At 38.4% G+C, this 20,275-nt stretch overlaps 1 protein-coding gene across 1 annotated transcript in view; it reads right to left on the bottom strand.

Moving 5' to 3' along the window:
- MOSMO (modulator of smoothened) overlaps positions 1-20,275 on the bottom strand; it is a 63,488-nt gene extending 43,213 nt beyond the window's left edge. The window contains exon 1 of the mRNA XM_055341204.1: positions 20,170-20,275. Coding sequence (XP_055197179.1) covers positions 20,170-20,275 — 106 coding nt within the window. The remainder of the gene's footprint in view (positions 1-20,169) is intronic.

The raw sequence follows: 20,275 nt of genomic DNA, 5'->3' as shown, positions 1-20,275 counted from the left end.
GAGGGATTTAAAATCCTAGGAATGTGTATTAAACAATCTGCCTTTTATGACTTAAAAATATGAACACTGCAAAAGTGGTAAAGGAAACAAAGCTCTGAACTCATTCACATATATGGTAGTAAGGGAATGCTAAGTGGAGTATAAATGCAGAACATGAGATATATAATTTATATCACTTTTAGGAAAATAAAATATTAGAAAGAAAAAATTAAAGGAAATATGACTGAGTAGATTATACACAATAATTGCTAAAAAGAGTAAATACAGAAAAAGGTAAATTAAGAAAGGAAACCGTTATTTTAGAAGGTTAAAGCACCCTTCAGATATTCAGAAAGTATGAATTAATGTGCTTCTGATGATAGAATTCTCTTTATATTCCAGAGTACAGCAGCCTATCTATCCATGGTGACGCTGACATGATTATAATCAGACAAATATCATAGCTTCTGCTACTTACTGCAACTGATCGGTCACATAAAAGAAAATTGCATTTGTATATATGTGCGTATATGTATATGCATGGATATGTTTGGTGTAATAATTGTATTATGAAAATTTGAAAATAAGAAAGTTTCCAGTTTTCCTTTCCAGTTTAACTGATAATGATTTTTTATTGATGTCAATTACATACTTTATATTTTCTGGATAAAAGACATACAGCTCTTAAAATGGATGGGCACAATCTAGGAAAAGAACTGAAACCAATAATTTAGAACTATAGGAATTTAATGACCTAAAAAATTATAGACTTTAAAGACTGAAACTGAATCCAGATGTTATTCCAAAAGGGTATGGTTAGCTCTAATAAAACTCCTGGAGATTGTTCTCTGTTTTTGTCAGGCAAGAATCTCCAAAGGAACAGAGAAATTTTCATACTGAGGCAGAGGAACTGAAGGCAGAGGCTAAGGGCAGGGAACAAATTAAAAATTCAATCTTCTTGCCATTGCAGAGTAGGTATCGGGCAGCTTCCTTTCTCACTTCCCAAACAGAATCTCAAGTGTTTAGATTCAGAAAAATCTAGTTTTATCTTAAATTTCTACTTTAAAACTTTGACATTAGGGATCCCTGGGTGGCTCAGCGGTTTAGCGCCTGCCTTCAGCCCAGGGCATAATCCTGGAGTCCCAGGATCAAGTCCCACATCGGGCTCTCTGCATGGGGCCTGCTTCTCCCTCTGCCTGTGTCTCTGCCTCTCTCTCTCTCTCTCTGTCATGAATAAATAAATAAAAACTTAATAAAACCTTGACATTAAAATGAAGGACACTCATAATAAATTTCCTTTCTCCATCACTCTTAATCTGGAGGTGATAAGATCAATAATAGCTGCCACTATATCATGGGTGTTTACTCAGTGCCCGTCATGGTGTTAAGTGCTTTACCTATGCTCATTTAATTCTTGAAACAATCCAGTGAGGAAACTGAATAAGACTAAATGACTAGGTGCCAATTAAAAAAAGCTGGAGATAGAATATGAACCAGGTCTGACTCGACAGCTGTGCTCAAAGTTTACTATTTAGGAATACTTTTGTAGAACAGTTTGATTTTTCTTGAATGTTTGTCCAGAGAATTAAAACCTTTGGATCATCAATAGAGAGGTCTTATAAAGACGGACTTCCACAGCTATTTTGGAAGGAAACAGCTATTTTGGATAGGAAACACTAAAATAATTTTCTTCAGGTGTTAAGAAACTCGGTTAATCTAATAAAAGACTGTAACACTATTTTACATTCTTAATTCTGGTTAAAAGCATTTTTTTTCGAATTAATCTGATTGCCAACCCTACTTTTAATAATAACTATGTTAAAATTCTGGTCCTCGACTTCTGGACAATTTCTCTGGTATATTATTATTGGTATATATTATTATTATGAAATTACATTTTTAAAGTCACACGTTTAAAAGACAGTTCAGGAATGGTTTAAAACGAGTTCCATTTTGATTCTGCTAATTCATGAAAAAGTTCTTCAAATGCTGTAATGTTAAAAATAAGTTGAGAGATTTACTACACAAAGTACTTTAAAGTAGATTCAACTAAATCTTTGTAAGGTTTGATTCCTCCCATCATTTCTACTCAGCAAAATCTCAAATAGTAGCTTGTGTACTCAAGATATCTACATACTTTCCCCCTTCATCATGCCCTGTTCAAAAAGACAGAGTTCATTTAAATACCAGTTATTACATCTTTGTTTCATTGCTATTTTTATTTGCCTTCTTTAATGAATGCATCATTTCAAAACCAGAATTTAAAAAATAATACCCAGGGGGTCCCTGGGTGGCTCAGTGGTTTAGTGCCTGCCTTTGTCCCAGGGCGTGATCCTGGAGTCCCGGGATCGAGTCCCGCTTCAGGCTCCCTGCATGGAGCCTGCTTGTGTCTCTGCCTCTCTCTGTGTGTGTGTCTCTCATGAATAAATAAATAAAATCTTAAAAAATAAAAATAAAATAAAAAGTAATACCTATTGTACTATTTCTCATGCAAACAATGCAGGTCCAACGAAGGCATTCTTTACCACTCTCCTCCTACATGTCTTACCAAGTCACCATGTGATATCTTAAATTACAAATAGACTAATGTATTTAAGTATTTAAGAGTGCAGCTCTCTCATGTACAAGCTCCAGGCTTGGTTATTAATACAGACAATATCTGTAATAATTATGACTTTGACACTAGCTATAATTTGGGAAACTAGTTATTGATGAAGTAGGACAAATGAGAATCAAAAGGAAAATCTATCAGGTCATCTAAGAATTCATTAAAAAAAAAAGGGTGGGAATAGTCACATACCCTTTAATTTAGGAAGGCAGATTTCAAAGAAGTAGGCATGATTGCATGAAATGAAATTCTTGAAGGAAAGGAGATTCAAGAGGTTAGGGAGCTCTTGAAAATGTGGTTCTAATAATTACAGTTGATGCCAATAAAAGAAAGGGGGGTAGGTACTAATGAAACCAGGATGGTAGCACAGGAACTCATTTGAATAGCACACTATAAACATTAAAAAAGCGGTGTGGTAAAACGAATAGAACACAGACTTCTGAATCCAGCTCTACCACCTAATTAAATGATGCCAGGCAAATCATTTCTCTCTTTGAATATGCTTTTTCATCAGCAACATGGGAATAACATTTCTTGAGAAGAGCTATTACAGAGGGTTTTCTACCCACTGAATTCAGTATTTCTTTGCTGTTCTTTTTGTCCTTAGGCTATATCCCATTAAGGGAGCACAGTCAGAATTCTATGTTCAAAAGTTACTTCTTTTTTCCTTGGTAGTTACATTATCAATTTGATTATCGTTAAGCTCACTGTTTTCAATTTGTACTCAGCATTAGGATTTGCTTTCTTTCCATCATTCTTAATTTTCTGAATATATAAAACATATGCATGGTTCAATCAAAGCATCCTCCTCCTACTTCATTACAGTAGTAGTTCTATTTGTTACATAAGGTAGAAATTCTGGCAACTTGTCCATGGGCTAGAATGTGAATTCTAGTAATGGTAACATTTACATGTACAACTTAAAACTACATAGCATTTATAATCAATTTTAAGATAGGGGTCTATGGCTACTGAAAAGATTATAGCTAAGATTCTTCAAAAGTTAGTCCCATTAATTTTAGTTGATGCTTATGCTGCTATGTGCCAAGCACTTAAGTGTTTTATGTACACGAATACTTTAATCTTCAAACAGACCTCTGAAGTATGTTGGCCAAGATCATGCGGCTAGTAAGCGACATAAATAGAATGTGAACCCAGACTCCAGAGTCTGTGCTATTAGCCACTTAACTATAATGCCTCCTGCATTCAAACTGATGACACCTATGTTCCTGCCATATGGGGACTATAGAATTTAAGCCTTTTCTGGCTTACATAAAGAAAATATGTGATCTTAGGAAAATTACTATATCATAACGTTCCCAATACTAATAAAAATTTAAAAGATAGTATGTCAATATGGACTAAATCTCTTATAAATATTTGTAAATATTTACACAACTCAGCTGCACTAGCCATTCACTGATTTCTCTCATTCAATGAATATTTATTAAATGCCATTGAGAGGTAAAGTGAGTCAATTTACTCTCCTTTCTCCAAATTCCACTGAAAAGACAAGGTTTTTATATATATATAGATATATATATATATAATTATTTTTTTAAATTCTCTAATAGCATGGGAAAATGACAACAAACAGAACTACTGAAGAGTTTCTGGAATGTGTATAAAAGAACAGGTTCACACAAAAAGAGCAAGTACCACTACAGCCTGTAAAACAACACAGTCAAAAGATAATCCTCTTCCTCATTACAGAAGTGGATGAATTCTCCTAAAAAAGACTTCAGTGACACCCTGAGCTCAGAGAAATGGGAACTGAGCACAATATGAGGGTTGTGTGTGGTATCTAAGTGGGATATAAGAAAAGTCAGTGGGAACTGCGTTAGTTCCCTGACCATCTGGAAGAGCTGATGACATCTGCACCCCAGACTTTTTTTATCTGGGTATGAATGCCTAAACGGCCAAGTTGGGAATATGCTACAGGCTCCTAAAGAGGGGGGGCAGTGGGCAGTAGGAGGGAATGCATGAGGGATACAATACTTTAGTTAACTCTAGGCTAACAGAGAGAACAAAAGCACTAGCCATCATCTTATAAAGACAAAAAAGTAAATAAAAATAGCACAGTGGGAAAGTCCATAAAGTGCCCAACCTCCTTGATAACTGAAGATACAATAAAGGATACTCACATCTTAAATAGAGGGAGGTCTACTTAAAGCAGGCATCTTACTAGCTACTGTGGGATTCTAAACAGTTATTGGAGAATAGTTACCTACTGGGTGGTAAGTAGGCAGATACCACCAGAAATAGTCCTCTAAAGCTCCTGGGCTACTCCTATATCAATGATGTTTCAACATATAAAAGCTGTCTGTTGTCTTCTTTTTTTGTTTTAAGATTTATTTACTTATTTGAGAGAGAGAGAGAGAGAACGTGAGCGGGGGGGGGGGGCAAGGGGCAGAGGGAGAGGGAAAAGATCTCAAGCAGACTCCCTGCTAAGCGCAGAGCCCAACATGGGGCTTGGTCTCATGACCCTGAGATAATGACCTGAGCCAAAATCAAGAGCTGGACACTTAACTGACTGAGCCACCCAGGTACCCCAAGAATTGTTTGTCATCTAATCCTAACCCACTAAATCTTAGCTAGAGTGGGAGTCCTAAAGGTGATCTAATATGTTGATATATAACTGTATACATCTGTTTAAAATAAGATTTATTGGGGGATCCCTGGGTGGCTCAGCGGTTTAGCGCCTGCCTTTGGCCCAGGGCGTGATCCTGGAGTCCCCGGATCGAGTCCCATGTCGGGCTCCCGGCATGGACCCTGCTTCTCCCTCTGCCTGTGTCTCTGCCTCTCTATCATGAATAAATAAATAAAATATTTTTAAAAATAAAATAAGATTTATTGATATGTTTTTTAAGCAATTTAACTATTTTTTAAAATTTAAATTCTGAAATTATTTTATCTTCAGGATAATGAAATATAGTTACTCATCTTATGCTTCATAATAAGCAAATGAATAGGATTTGAGCAAATGATCTTATAGGCTACCTGTGATCATCAATCATGCTTTAACTTTTTAACTTTCAAACTCTTTATCTAACTTGGTTACTGACTTCAACTAATGAGGTCAGGGTCCTGCTTTATACACTTAGCCAGTTGGGGGGAAATCTACTCTAGGGCCACAGACTACAATCCATAACCCACTTAGCAAATGTTAGCTAGAGTAAGGTTGACAGAATGTTAATGGCTTAGTATAATCCGTCATCATTACTGGGAAATCTCCCCAAACATGTCACCTTTGACATGAAGAACAGCACTTTCATATAAACATTTGGATAGGTTTCCTGGTACTCTTTGCTCTTAGTGGAAGAAGGCAGCAATCCAAGTAAGTAGCAGGGGCACAGTACAGTGTGTGTGTTAAAAATGAAATGGGGTACGGGGTCTAACACAGGACATATCCTAGGTAAAAAAAAACAGACTGCTTTTGATGACTGTATAATAGGTAAATAATCAATTGTATTATATCCTATTTATCCAATGTAAGAAGAGATTAATCCATTTAATTACATAACAATAATTAGCTACTATAAATGTCTGTCCTGGTAGGTGTTTCAGAATATTAACTTTAGTTCTTAGAGCCACCTTGCAAGGTAAATGGTATTATTCCCATTTATAGATGAGGAAACCAAATCTTAAAGAGGCCAAGTAACATGCCCAAAGCAACATAGCTGGTAAATGGCAGAGGCAGAACTTCAACTGAGTTCTGACATCAATCCCCAATCTATTTTCACTATGAGTTTCTTAATAAAATAATTGTTTAAGAATTTATCGTACAGGGTGGCTCAGTCGGTTAAGCATCTGCTTTTGGCTCAGGTCATGGAGCCCTGTGTCAGGCTCCCTGCTTGATAGGGAGTCTGCTTCTCCTTCTCCCTTTGCCTCTGCCTCTGCCTATCACATCCCCCGTTTGTGCGGTCAAATATTCTTAAAAAATTAAATCTTAAACAAAAGAGAGGCACACGTCAAGTTAAAAATATTTTGCACCATCTTAAACCCTAACTGGCATATATTTTTTTTTCTCCTTACTCTGTCCATTATGGGTCCCCCTCAACAAACAGTAATCATACTAGTGCAGACTCACAGCCCTTTCCATTGGATGAGGGACACTGGATCCAACTTCTTCTGTAACACCTTGTTTCCCCCGAGAGAGATCATTTACCCATTACAAATTCCTCATCTCCCCCATGTCCATTTCCCACCATAACACACCACACATATCTATGAACTTTCATGCACTCAGACACAGCTTCCTGGTCTCCACTGATTTAACTCTGTCTCAGGCTATTTCACCTGAGGGAATCCCTTAAACATACCATTTCCTGCAAATTCTCTTGTCTTTCTCTGATAGGCAATTTGGAAGTAAAAAAATGACAAAAAATATTGTTGACAAATGTAAATAGAATCTCAGTGAAGCACCTAATATCACATAGCAGGAATGTCATAAGCTCTTTTTTTTTTAATTGAAGTACAGCTGACACACAATGTTACACTAGTTTCAGATTACATTGTGATTCATCAAGTCTATACAATATGCTGTGCTCACCACAAGTGTAGCTACCCTCTGTCACCACACAACACTATTACAATACCTCTGACTATAGGGATCTCAAAGCTTTAAAGTCAAATTGGCAAATTAAAGGATCAGAGAAATAAGCTCCCTTTTCTTAGTCCTTTTTATCTTTTTTTTTTGGGGGGGGAGACTTTTTATCTTTTTAAAAATGCTATTAGCAATGCAACTGTACTGCTTTATACTATTTTTTTGTTGTTACAGAAGTGAATATTTCAGCTACAACATGGTCTTACCTAATAATCTAACTCCTGTATTGATCCAGGAACCAACATTCAACCTACAAATTAACTTTCATCTTTTTTTTTTTTTTTTTAGAGAGAGAGAGAGCACATGCATGAGAGGTGGGGAGGAGGAGAGGGAAAGGATCTCAGATTCCCTGTTAAGTGCACAGCCCAACATGGGGCATGATCTCATGACCCTGATATCATGACCCGAGCCAAGCTCAAGAGTTGGACACTTAATCAACTGAGCTACCCAGGTGCCCCTCATCTTAGTATGTGTATGTACATAAATATATATTATATATGTATGTGTGTGTATATATATATATATATATATTTTTTTTTTTTTTTTAATCAAAGTTGGGAATGACAGGATGCCTGGGTAGCTCAGTGGTATGATCTTTGGCTCAGGTCGTGATCCTGGGGTCCTGGGATCAAGTCCCACATCGGCTCCCCCCTCGAGCCTGCTTTTCCCTCTGCCTGTGTCTCTGCCTCTCTCTTTGTGTCTCTCATGAATAAATAAAATATTTTTTAAAAAGTTGGAAAGTTGGACTATATGGTAGCTGGGTCTTGCTTCCAAAATGAAAACCAACTGATAAATGTAAAAAAAAAACAAAACACCTGCATTCCATGAATATGTAGCTACTAAGCAATAATTTGATCTATTTAACAACCTAAGTGTTATGCTAATAAAAATGAGATAAGATTAGGAATGGCAAATATTACTCTCTTTAGTCCATTTTTGCCTGGATATTCTATTCTGACTTCAAACATAACATGTCTGAACCAAACGCATCACTTTTGCCCATAAATCAGCTCATTCTCCAAAATTCCCAATTCTGTTCTTACTCTAGGTTTAAAATCTTAGGGTCAACCATAACACCTTCTCTTTCTTGCCATTTGCAAGGCTGGACAGAGTGCTACCGAAGGTATAGAGATCAATAAATCATATTCTCTACTGTTAGGTAACTAAAAAAAAATCTACCAGATTTCTACTAGAAAACAGGCAAGTGACACACAAATAACCATGATACAGACATGCTACCATGAAAAGTGTGTGAGGTATTACCAAGGGGTTGGTGTTAGGGGTGGGGGGGGGATGACTTTGAGGAAGGGATCAAAAAAAGTTTTTACAAAGATGGCAGCTGAAATATACTTAAAAGATGGGAAAGGCTGATAAGACTGGGCAGAGTGAGAGAGCATTTCAGTCTGAGAATAGATAACACAAAGATGTAGAAATGAGAATACAGATTGTATTTAGGAAACAAAGTAATACAGAGGAGCAAAAACACAGATCCATGCAAGGGAAAAAGTAGGATTTAAGGTTGGAAAGGTAAGCTAACGCCATATTGTGAAGATACTTGAATGCCCTTATACTGTGGAAGATTGAAGAGTCACTGACAGTTTCTGGTACAAGCACATGAAGTGGTTAATATCCATGATTTTGGAGCTAAACTTCCTGGGTTCAAATCTCAGTTCTTCATATATCAGCTGTGTGACCCTAGGCAAGTTACATAACTTCTCTGTATCTCTGTGAAGGCTAGTAACAGCATCTATATATGGATGTTGCAAAGGTTAAATTAGTAAATAACACATAAAGTGCCTAGGAAAGTATCTGTCAAAAAGTAAATACTATATAAGCAGTTGTGATTATTGTAACATTTATCCTTTAGAAAGATGAATTTAGCAGCAATGTATAGAAATGGACTGGAACAGAAATTTCCCTGCTTTTACTCATGCCATTTTACCCTCAAGGACATGCACTGACTGCCCAAATCTTCAAAACTATTTAAATATTCATCATTAAGTGTATCTTCCTGTTAAGCTCAAATGTCATCTCCTCCTCGACCACCTGGGCAGAAATCACATATTTGACACATTTCTTACATATATAATTTTACCTTCCCAAATAGAGTGCAGGTTTCTTGAGGATAAAATACTTTTTCATTTGCTTACACGCAATCTCTCAGAATATTTAGTACACTTCCTTAGAGGTCTCACGTACTTCAATAAACATTTGTTGTGAGGCTGTCTGGAATAAAGTCCAGTGGTATAGGAAATATTTATGGGAAGATCTAAGAAATATGCATAGTAAATTAAAGATTTTATTAAAATGAATGGTACTTTTAAAATGAAATGGTGATAAGCGAAATGGTCTTAGATCTTTGCCTCTTAAGTTAGTGGTCTGGTCAGCAGAACTAACTTGAACATGGCCTGTTTTTGAAAAAAAAATCTTCTATATTACACCTGAAAGTAGACCCAGTGATGTTCCAGGTAAATAGCTTACTGTGAATACATCACAAATGGGGAGACTCTGAAATTTTGCTCTCCCATATTCTTTCTTACCCAACCAACGCATTTATCTTTACTCCTTTTTAATCTCTAATGATAGCAATATATAGTCCCTGGGTCAACAGGGACTATATTAAAAGTCAACAGCTGCCTTTTTGCTCAATATATACAACAGCCAAGTGTCAAAATGCCAAATGTGACCTTTTATTTATAGCAGAGCTAGTATAAAGAGACATACAAAAAGGGCAGCCTTTTCTCCCTAATTTAAAAAAAAAAATAGAGCAGTAATTCAAAGAAATGTCACTTCGCTTTGAAACTGGAGTCATACATTGAAACCTCATGTAAGTAAATTACACGTTTTTGGTATATACTCATAAATACATGTATCAGTGAGAGTAACACCCAAATTCATATGCTTCTCTAATTTGTCAACTCTAAGGCAGTAAGTCCCAACCATCACATTCTACTTGCTCATGGAATATCTGGTAAGGATTCTCCTCCCTATAACTTACAGCTAATGAGAGAACAGAGTAAGGTTTGCATACGTATGTTACTGAAAGGTGACTTTGACCCAGAACCTTATTTTTAGGCACCTTGATATTTAGAGATTCCTAGGGGGATCCCTGGGTGGCGCAGCGGTTTGGCGCCTGCCTTTGGCCCAGGGCGCGATCCTGGAGACCCGGGATCGAATCCCACGTCGGGCTCCCGGTGCATGGAGCCTGCTTCTCCCTCTGCCTGTGTCTCTGCCTCTCCCTCTCTCTCTGTGACTATCATAAATAAATAAATAAATAAATTAAAAAAAAAAAAAAAGATTCCTAGGTTTCTTCATGGCTATTGTTTAACCTCTCCAGTATTTCAATAAATATTAGTTTTTCTCATCAGTTTGAGCCAACAAAGAGTGAAATAATATAGCCACTAGATCCAATCTGTTGTTATCAATTGTATCAGGTGATGTAAGCATTAAACTTTTTAGCAGCCAGCTGCTAGATGGGCATAGAATTAGAGAAAGCACTTGGGAAAAATCGTGTAGCTCTAGAGCTTGAAAATAAAACATTCTGACAACCAAAAAGATATGATGTCATGTTTACATAAATCATCATAGACAAGTAAAGCTGTAAATATGAAATTTATACCTATATACTGTCACTGCTGTCACTGTATAACCTAATCCCCTGAGTTATTTAGGGGGTATAAAATAAGGTCACTATGTAAATAGTTATCCATTCAACTAATTAAGCTCTTATTTACAATCCAACAATAACAATTTCATAAACAACAATACTTCATTATGTGACTAAATCTCCCCTATAAGGTTATAGAATACAGCCCACTGTTTAAATATGTATTAAAATGAAGTATGGAAAAAAACCAAAAACTCACAGTTGCATTACAGAAGCTAATGACAACTAGAAGAAATTTTATTCCATATCAAAGATTAAATTTTCAGTTATGCTATTTGCCAGGTCTCTACAAAGAAGCGATCTCATATATCCAAACATATTTCCAGGCTTTGAGGTGAGATGATTTAATCAACTCTTGATATCCAACTGTGAAGTCTATAGACCACCAGCTCTTAGATATATTCCTTTAAAAATAACTTCTGAACTAAAGGATTTTCACAATGCACTGTGGTTCTTACTCCTTAACCTACAGGAAAACAGAAAGCTGGGAGTCTGAGCCTGCATAACAATTGGAAGGGCTGAAAAAAGTATTAATCTAGTCTGAATAATTTTTATTAATAAAAAAACTCTCAACTACCACTTGTTTAAAATTAATTACATGGCTGGTAAATAGCAGGACTGGGATCTGACTACATGTTGGTTTTGGTTTCACTCCAAAACCCGTGTGCCCTTTCTACTACAGCCAGGCTGCCTTTCATTTAGAAAGCCTCTTCAATCTGCTCGAGACATAGAAACCCAATGCACGTCTTAGTTTGAGTGCTTGTATGTGTCCCCTCAAGTTGATATTACCACTACAATGGACTTTGTAGTCTTTCTTTCTAGATTGGACTTGGCTTTCAGTTATACTCAAATACAGACATACCATATTACCTTAAGTGTCTCTTTTAAAAATATTTATATATTTATTGAGAGAGAGAGAGAGATAGAGAGCGCACGAGCTGGGAAGAGAGGGAAGAATCACGCTCCCTGTGAGCAGGGAGCCGATGTGGGGCTTGATCCCAGGACCCTAGGATCATGACCTGAACTGGTGGCAGATGCTTAACTGACTGAGCCACCCAGGTGTCCCATTCTTAACTCTCTTTTTGGAACAAGGCAAGCTGTAAGGAAGTAAGACTGATGGGATGTCTGGTGGCTCAGAGGTTGGGCATCTCCCTTCGGCTCAGGGCGTGATAGTCCTGCATCAGGTTCCCCGCAGGTTCTTCCTCTGCCTATGTTTCTGCCTCTCTCTCTCTCTCTCTCTCTCTCCCTCTCTGTCCCTCATGAATAAATAAATATTTTTTTAAAAGGCAGACAGGAGTAAAAATGGGAATATTAAAAAAATGTCTGGACTTCTTTTACAATAATTATGACTAACATTGGAGCATTTTGCTAGGTACTAGACCATGTGCTAATTCCTCATATGCCATGGTTTATTTCCTCACAACCACATTGTCCCCATTTATAGCTGAGAAATCAAATTACATGCCCCAAGTCAGAAAACTTATAAAAAGGGAATCCAAGAATCAGATCTAGATATGGCTGACTCTCAATCCTGGGGGACTATTTTAATTTTCCTCTGTTGTAACTCCAATACAAACCCAGTATTTATCAGAAAAGAGGTTAAACAACACTGCTGTAGGTCATACCCTGCTGAACAGTGGAGGGCTGATGTAGACAACACAGTATTCCAGCTTTCAAAGCTTTGGCTCTAACAGCCAAGTGACAGAATTTAAGAAGTTTGGTCAGTCTAATAAATGGAATGGCATCATCATTCTGTCATTACTTTTTCAGAATTTCCTGCCTTTTAGTGATTTCCATTTATTCCTGGCTTGTGTCCATGTTCTTGGTCCCAAATTCCCCTTCTTCAAAACTTTTAGGCCTACTAGCTTATATCCTTCATCCTGAAGTGCCTACATCCCTGTTGATAGTGGTAAAAAGAGAGGACTTCTGGAATGAAGGCTGTAAAGGAAATAAACGCTTTGTTCAGGAAATCTCATCTCATATTAGAAAATCTGGCCTACACGGTGAAATTTACAGCATCATAAATGATTTCAAGCTTCAGGTATGTCCTGTGAACACTATAAAAAAGACTGGTCTTTGCATTTTTATTCAAGGTTCTCATTATTTACTAAGTACTATATATACTGATAATGTCACTTTTTAAAAACCCAAATTAAAAAAATGAAGTATTATTTGAAAAGAAGTGTACTGGTCCAAATGTTCAACTGATGAATGGATAAGTAATGGAGAAATTAATTTGACAATAAAAAGAAATGAAATACTAATATTTACTATAATAATATGGATGAGCCTTGAAAACATTATGCTAAGTGAAAGAGGCCAATCACGAAAGACCATATATTGTATGATTCCATTTATATAAAATGTTCAGAATAGGTAAATTCTGAGACAGAAAGTAGACTAGTGGTTGCCTAAGAACAGGAAGTTGAGGGGTGATGGCTAAGGGAGGGAGTTTCTTTTGGGGGTACTGAAAATGTTCTAAAATTGATTGTGGTGACAGTGGCACAACTTTGTGAATATACTAAAAGCCACTGCACGCACACTTTAAATGGGTGAATTTTATGGTTATGGGAATTATATTTCAGTAAAGCTGTTTTTTAAAAAGCAATTTACTGGAAAAAGATTCAAAAGACCATTGAAGAAATTTTGTTAATGCTTCTTAAAGAATACAATCTCAAGATTTTTTTTTTTTAAGATTTCATTTATTTGAAAGAGAGAGAGCATGCATGCTCAAACATGAGCAGGGGGAGGGGCAGAAGGAGAGTGAGAAACTGATGACCCCCTCAGCAGGAAGCCCGAAGAGATGTGGGGCTTGATCCTAGGACCCTGAAGATCATGACCATCATGACCTGACCAGAGCTGAAGGCAGATGCTTAACCAACTGAGCTACCCAGGCACCCCCAATCTCAAGACTTTTGCCCTCTTAGGTAGAACCAAATTCTGTCCTTCACTAAAAGTCATGTCCAAAGTGATAAAATGAAGTTCTGGATAGACTACTTTGTTTATTTTATTTTTATTTTTTTAGACTGCTTTGTTTAAACTTGATGTTTCAGAGCTGCTTCGTGGTAAAGCACCTTTGTGAACACTGAAGTTTCCGTTCAGGGGAAAGTGCTTCCTGTTTAATAATTTTCTAGTATTTAATTTAAAAAGTCTGCTTGGATGGCTTATAATTTTAATGTCTTAAACCAAGGACCCGAAATTGCCAGTACCCACTTACAGATCTTGAACTCTTACATGACAAATGTCAAGCACCCTATCTGAGGTTTACCAGGATTTCCTGTGGACAGGGCAGTGGGCAGCAGAATGGGAAATGACACCCTATTCAAATCTTTCACTTCCCCAAGCTCCTGCCAGGTTTTATGCTTGAGCAGAAAGAAATCTCTTCCTCACAAAAGGTCAGCCATCTCCTAGGTTTCAAAGCCTTTCTCCCCCATGGCGGATAGGGGTAGGGATGGGCTGTAGAAAAATGTTCTTAGCTTATCTGTGTCCCCTCACTTAATCTACAGATAAAAGCCGCATTCTCCAATATCCACTTTATCAGTAATAAAATAATATTTTGGATCCTAATTATTCTTTTTTCCCTCAGTTCAGAATATAAGCAGGAAAGAGTGTGTTAATTACTGTGATTCCTTAAACATTTTAACATCCAATCTAAACAATTTAAAAAAGAACAAGAATGAAAATATTTCAGGAATAACTACACTAACTACAACAGACTACAGAGTGAATATGATAACCAACTGTACAGAGGGAAATTCGGATTAGACATAAAAGAGGAGTTTATGTACTGGAAGAGACTTTTGGAAAACATTTGGAAATCTTCATCAAGAATACTAAGCAAAAAAAAAAAAAAAAAAAAAGGAATACTAAGCAAAGCTATCCCAGATGATTTAGGATAGTATAACCCGGGCAGCCCTGGTGGTGCAGTGGTTTAGCGCTGCCTGCAGCCCAGGGCATGATCTGGAGACCCTGGATCAAGTCCCACGTCAGGCTCTCTGCGTGGAGCCTGCTTCTCCCTCTGCCTGTGTCTCTGCCTCTCTCTCTCGCTCTCTCTCTGCATCTCTATGAATAAATAAATAAAATCTTAAAAAAAAAAAGGATAGTAATAACCCTAAATGGTCACTAAAATCCTTGCTGTAAAGGGATGATAACTCCATATAAAGGGATCTCTAGATCATTTTCATTTATCAGAAGCGGCTTTGCTGAATCGTTGAGCTTGTTAGAATTAACTCAATATAACTAAACCTTTTTTTCTCCACAAAAATTTGTCTCTTTAGGGATAAGAAAACAGTGACAGTGAAGTTAAGGGATTTGTACAAACCAAAAGACATCACTTTAAGATTAAAAACAAATCTCCTTCTTTCCTTCTTCTGAAATCTGGCAAGAACTTCAGCCACTTAAGAATTTTTATCTCTGGTAAGTAAATAAAAAGATATGCATAAATAAGGTATTGGTAATACTTCAATGAAGAGTTTTCTTGAAGGGAGTCTGCAACACTGAAACTCAAATCTCATGAGCAAAGCACTGACATGTAGGAAAAGATGTGGAAATGACTATTCCATATTGGCCAAAATCCAAAAGCCTAAGAAATCAAACCAAGTCATGGATATTATTAAGTTGCTTTCAAAAACTATAAAGCACTATGTAATAAAATGAAAGATATTGCTACTGATATTGAGTTCCAGTAACCAGAAGACATTTGACCCAGACACAGAATTACACAAGTATATTCACCTAACATTTAATATTTCTTATTAATAGGAACCACTAGGATCCTTACTAAGGAGCCCCTCCCCATGTACTTTCCTCGTACATATAATATCTACCTCTGTTTCATTATATCTTCAATAGTTAGTGCAAAACTTACAAGCCATCAGTACAATTTCAGGAAATGTTACCATATACAGATGAAAAAAAAAAAAAGGAATGTATTTTCTCTGTATGTGCACCAATACAATAAAAATGAACTAAAAATTCTGCCAGTACGAAGCGTAGTCCACAACCTTATGATAATACAGTTTATTAGTCAGGATTTTAGGAAGTTATCCGGGTTCAGTTTTTTGTTTTTGGATATTTCATTTCCTTCTGTGGTAGTTCAAGTAGAAACTGAAGAGTAAAGAGACCAGAATATGGCAAGGAAAGGCTAAATGACGAAGAACAGTATAGGAGTGATCACAAAGTCCTATGCCAAGAGGGAAGATGAATTTGGCTTGTGCGAAGAAGCCTGGTCATATTATTTTTCATATTTCCTTATTTCCAAGAACATCTTAAAAAGAAAATGTGTCAGTTCTCACAGTAACAAGTTCTGAGCTTTAATTTCAAAAGCAGAATTCTAACATATTATAAACGAGACCAGCAATACAACAATATCTAACTTTTAATGAGCACTTAGTATGTGTCAGACTGTTCTAAGGGTTTTACATGGACTAACTCAACCATCATAACAATCCAGTGAGGTAGGTATTATTAATATCCTTGTTTTACAGAGGAAGCACTGTAAAGAGAGAAGCTAAGTAACTTGCTCCAAATCAAAGAGCTAATAAGTGATGAAGTTTGGATTTGAATCTTGAAACTTTCTATACTAGTTCACTGCTGTGTTTTTCAAATTACATCTGCAGAAGCTTTCAGCTCTAGGAGTCAATTTTCAAAATATATTTTGTCCATTTAAAAAATGCAGTAAAAACACCACAATCAAAATATGCTGTATTTAATGCACCGAAGGGAACCAACACATTAACTTTTTGCTGCTAGGCCGTCACTTCTGTGCAGATCTTAGAATAAAGCTAGTTAGTCCTGTCACCTCTGCAATCTTATTTGAATTTCCTGTAAATGTCCCACTAAATTGTAAGATGTAATTCTGTCCAGAATTTCTTTAAAAACTCAAGACTAGATCTGTCTGCTCAGATAAAAGTGTACATTGAGCATACATTTACTGTACCAGGCAAAGTTCAGGTACGTCTTATCACAGCACAAGTCAACAAAGGAACTTCCCATTTAAGTTTTGGGGGGCTTACAGTCTGACATACTTAAGGTAAGAAACATAGTTAGGGGGATCCCTGGGTGGCTCAGAGGTTAAGTGCCTGCCTTTGGCCCAGGATGTGATCCTGGAGTCCCGGGATCGAGTCCCACGTCTGGCTCCCTGCATGGAGCCTGCCTCTCTCTGCCTGTGTCTCTGCCTCTCTCTCTCTCGCTCTCGCTCGCTCTGTGTTTCTCATGAATAAACAGAATCTTAAAAAAAAAAAAGAAACATAGTTAGATATGATTTTGAAAAATTTCCTACTGTTCCTACTATCTCCTGCAATTATTCCTCTTCCAAGTTACGGAATAGTTAATTGAAGGGTATCCTGAGATGGTTAAGGAAAAAAAGAAAACTGTTAGGAAAAAATCTACCTCCTCTACCCCATTTTAGTCACACATCCCCACTGTCACTTTGGACCAAAATCTCTTGCCCTTCCACGTTGATATATCAATCATTCCTAGTCAGATCTTCGATTCTATTGGGTCTACTATTCCATTGACCATATACCATCTGCTATTCATTGACCAATACATCAGCTCTTTCCTTTATTCACTTTTACTTTTGATCTAGCTGAGAATCCAACAGCCATCATTACAGTGACATTTTGGCCAATACGTTAAAGACCTTTGCTCCTCTGTCATTTTGCTGCATTTCATTGGCAAACCCCAAATATGAATGAAACCTCCTATTGGCTTTCACCATGCAGTGGTATCAAAGCAGTTGAGCACTACTAGAGGAGGTCACCAAGATACATGGCTTATTACACTATATGTTCTAGACGACTGACTTCATTGAGGCTTCCATGCTGCTAGACAATCCTACTGGATCACTGGTTGGCCTTTCTCTGCAACTATTTACTTATTTCAAACATTTTCTACTTTTTTCAGTCCTTGAACTTCTGTTCCTCCCATCTCTGCAGCAACTCACAGCTGAAGACTTAGTCTACCAATATGAAGGAGTTATTCCTGTCCTGCACAGTTGAAAATTCATGCATAATTTCTGACTCCTCTAAATCTTAACTACTAATAGGCTATTGACTGAAAGCCTTGCCAATAACACAAATAGCTGGTTAACGCGTTTTGTAGGTTATATGTATTATACATTGTATTCTTAGAATAAAGCTAAAGAAAAGAAAGTGTTAAGATAATCATGAGAAAATACATTTGCAATACTGCATTTATCAAAGAAAACCCATATAAGTGGACTAGTGCAGCTCAAACCCATGTTGTTCAAGGGCCAACTGTGTCTTTTTCCATGGACAGTTACTTTGGGATTCATGTAAAAGCACTTTGCAAAAAGCATCTTCTCTGCTAGAACAGTGAAACCTCTTTACCCCTAAGTATATAAAGCCTCAAAGAAAGTCTCATAAAAGAAGTCACTGCACATATAGTTTGAAAACAACTGTCCATGAAGTGGATGTCACACATATAACTGTATAAACTAACTAGTAGTAACATTGACACTGTCAACATTTTCAGAAACAGCCCAATTTCATCAAATTCCAAACCATCCCGACACTTTCTTATACACCTTACAATTTTTAAAAAACTAAGATATAACTGACATATGACATTGTGTACATAAGGCATACAATGTGTTGATTTGATACATTTACATATTGCAAATTTACCATGGTAGCATTAGCTAACAGCTCAATCACATAAAAATAATCCTATATGTTTTACAATTAAGAGCTCTGCTAAAACTGTAAAGGCAAGAAAAGGAGAATTTTTTAGTGTGTTATTTTAATAAGTTGTAAATCTGACAGCATGATTTCGTGTTACTAGATCTAGATGGAGGAGAGAAGGGAGGAAGGAGGGAGCAACAAATGTCCCAGCTACAGCTTTTTTAAAGAGCTAAATATATTGCAGGATAAATACAGAACCATAAGTAATACTTAAGAAGTAACTTTGACAGCACAGTGATACATTTTTATAACAAATTATTCACGGAGGGAGTCTGACATTCCCAGCCCCCAATACTCCCTTCACCTGCACTGAACAAGCGGTTAGAAAACAAGCTCATTCCTTCATTCTGATCAGCTCTCCTGACAGCTGTGACATTAATTAGAGGTTTGGTCTCACAGGTCTGAGTGAGTATGTGAGTATGTGTGTGACTCGTGTGTGTGTGTGTGTGTGTGTGTTTGTGTGAGAGAGAGAGAGAGAGAGAGAGAGAGAGACAGAGACACACACACACACAGAGTCACACACATACTCACAGAGAGAGAGAGAGAGAGAGAGACGGCCAAGATGAGAAAAACCCTGCAAGGGCATTCACCTGGGATACCCTTCAGAAGGATGCCTACTTCTTTCCTGAGGGCACCACCTCGTCTCTGCTGCCTACAGCTCCGCGGTGTGACAGCAGGCACTGCTACTGCTGCTGGGCTGCTTGCAACTCTAATGTGTTATTTAATTTTGTGACTACTATTAAGATCTCTAAAGCGTTTTGTGATGCGCTGGAATGAAAGATGCTCCATAAAACGAAGTTTATTATTAGTATTATTATAGCTCCCGGGCCTAAAATAAAGCAAAATTATAACCACACAGACTTCAAAGGGAAAAAATTCGGAAGCCACATGCGTCTTAAACACTGCCAAGCGGGGCAGGGGACGGGCGAGGGCGCGGGGAGACCCCCCACCCCCCAACCCCGCACCCACCCCCCACCCCCCAACCCCGCACCCAGCACACCAGCTCCCTCAGCACCATTAACCCTGTCTGGGCGGGACTCCTGGAACCCGGCCGCGGCTCCTCTGGGGTCCGGGGCCCGCACGTCACTCCCCGCGCGGCTTTCCTGTGGTTCTCGCTTTTGCCCCACAGGCTGCGTCCCTCGCGGCCCCGGCTCCCCGCCTAGTATCTAATTCCTTCGCAGCCGCCTCAGTTTTCTTCCCGTCTCCCACCCGGACTTTCTCCCCCTGGCGCGCCGCCTCCATCCGGGACGAAGCTCGTTCCTCCGCGGTCCCTCAGGTCCGAGTGACTGTCTCCCCGCCACCCTGCTTGCTTCCCCGTCCGGGAGCCGCCAGCGCAGCCCGGGGCTCGCCGCCCCTCGGCCACTTTTCCTCAGCCTGGGGCTCGGCTCTCCTCAGCCCCAGGGTCGCGGTCGCGACCGCGCGTCCTGCCCTCCGCCCGCCCTCCCGCTCGGCCCCCCGGGCGCCCCCCCCCGCCCCCTCCCTCCTCAGGCCGGCCCCCGCCTCGCACCCTCCAGCGTCGCTCCCCCCTCAGCCGGGTCTCCCCTCCGCTCCCGCAGCCCCTCAGCCAATCCCCCGCCCGGCGCCGCGCGCGCCCGCCGCTCACCCGCGGACTCCCCGGTGTTGATCCAGTCCGGGTTGGCGATGCTGGCGATGGCGAAGATATCGGCGGCCAGAAAGAGGCATCCTGAGATGATGGTCAGTTTATCCAT

This window comes from Nyctereutes procyonoides, unplaced genomic scaffold (assembly GCF_905146905.1).
Source record: "Nyctereutes procyonoides isolate TBG_1078 unplaced genomic scaffold, NYPRO_anot_genome, whole genome shotgun sequence".
Lineage (NCBI taxonomy): Eukaryota > Metazoa > Chordata > Mammalia > Carnivora > Canidae > Nyctereutes > Nyctereutes procyonoides.
The sequence above is the reverse complement of the archived record's forward strand: the minus strand, read 5'-3'. Positions and strand labels throughout refer to the sequence as shown.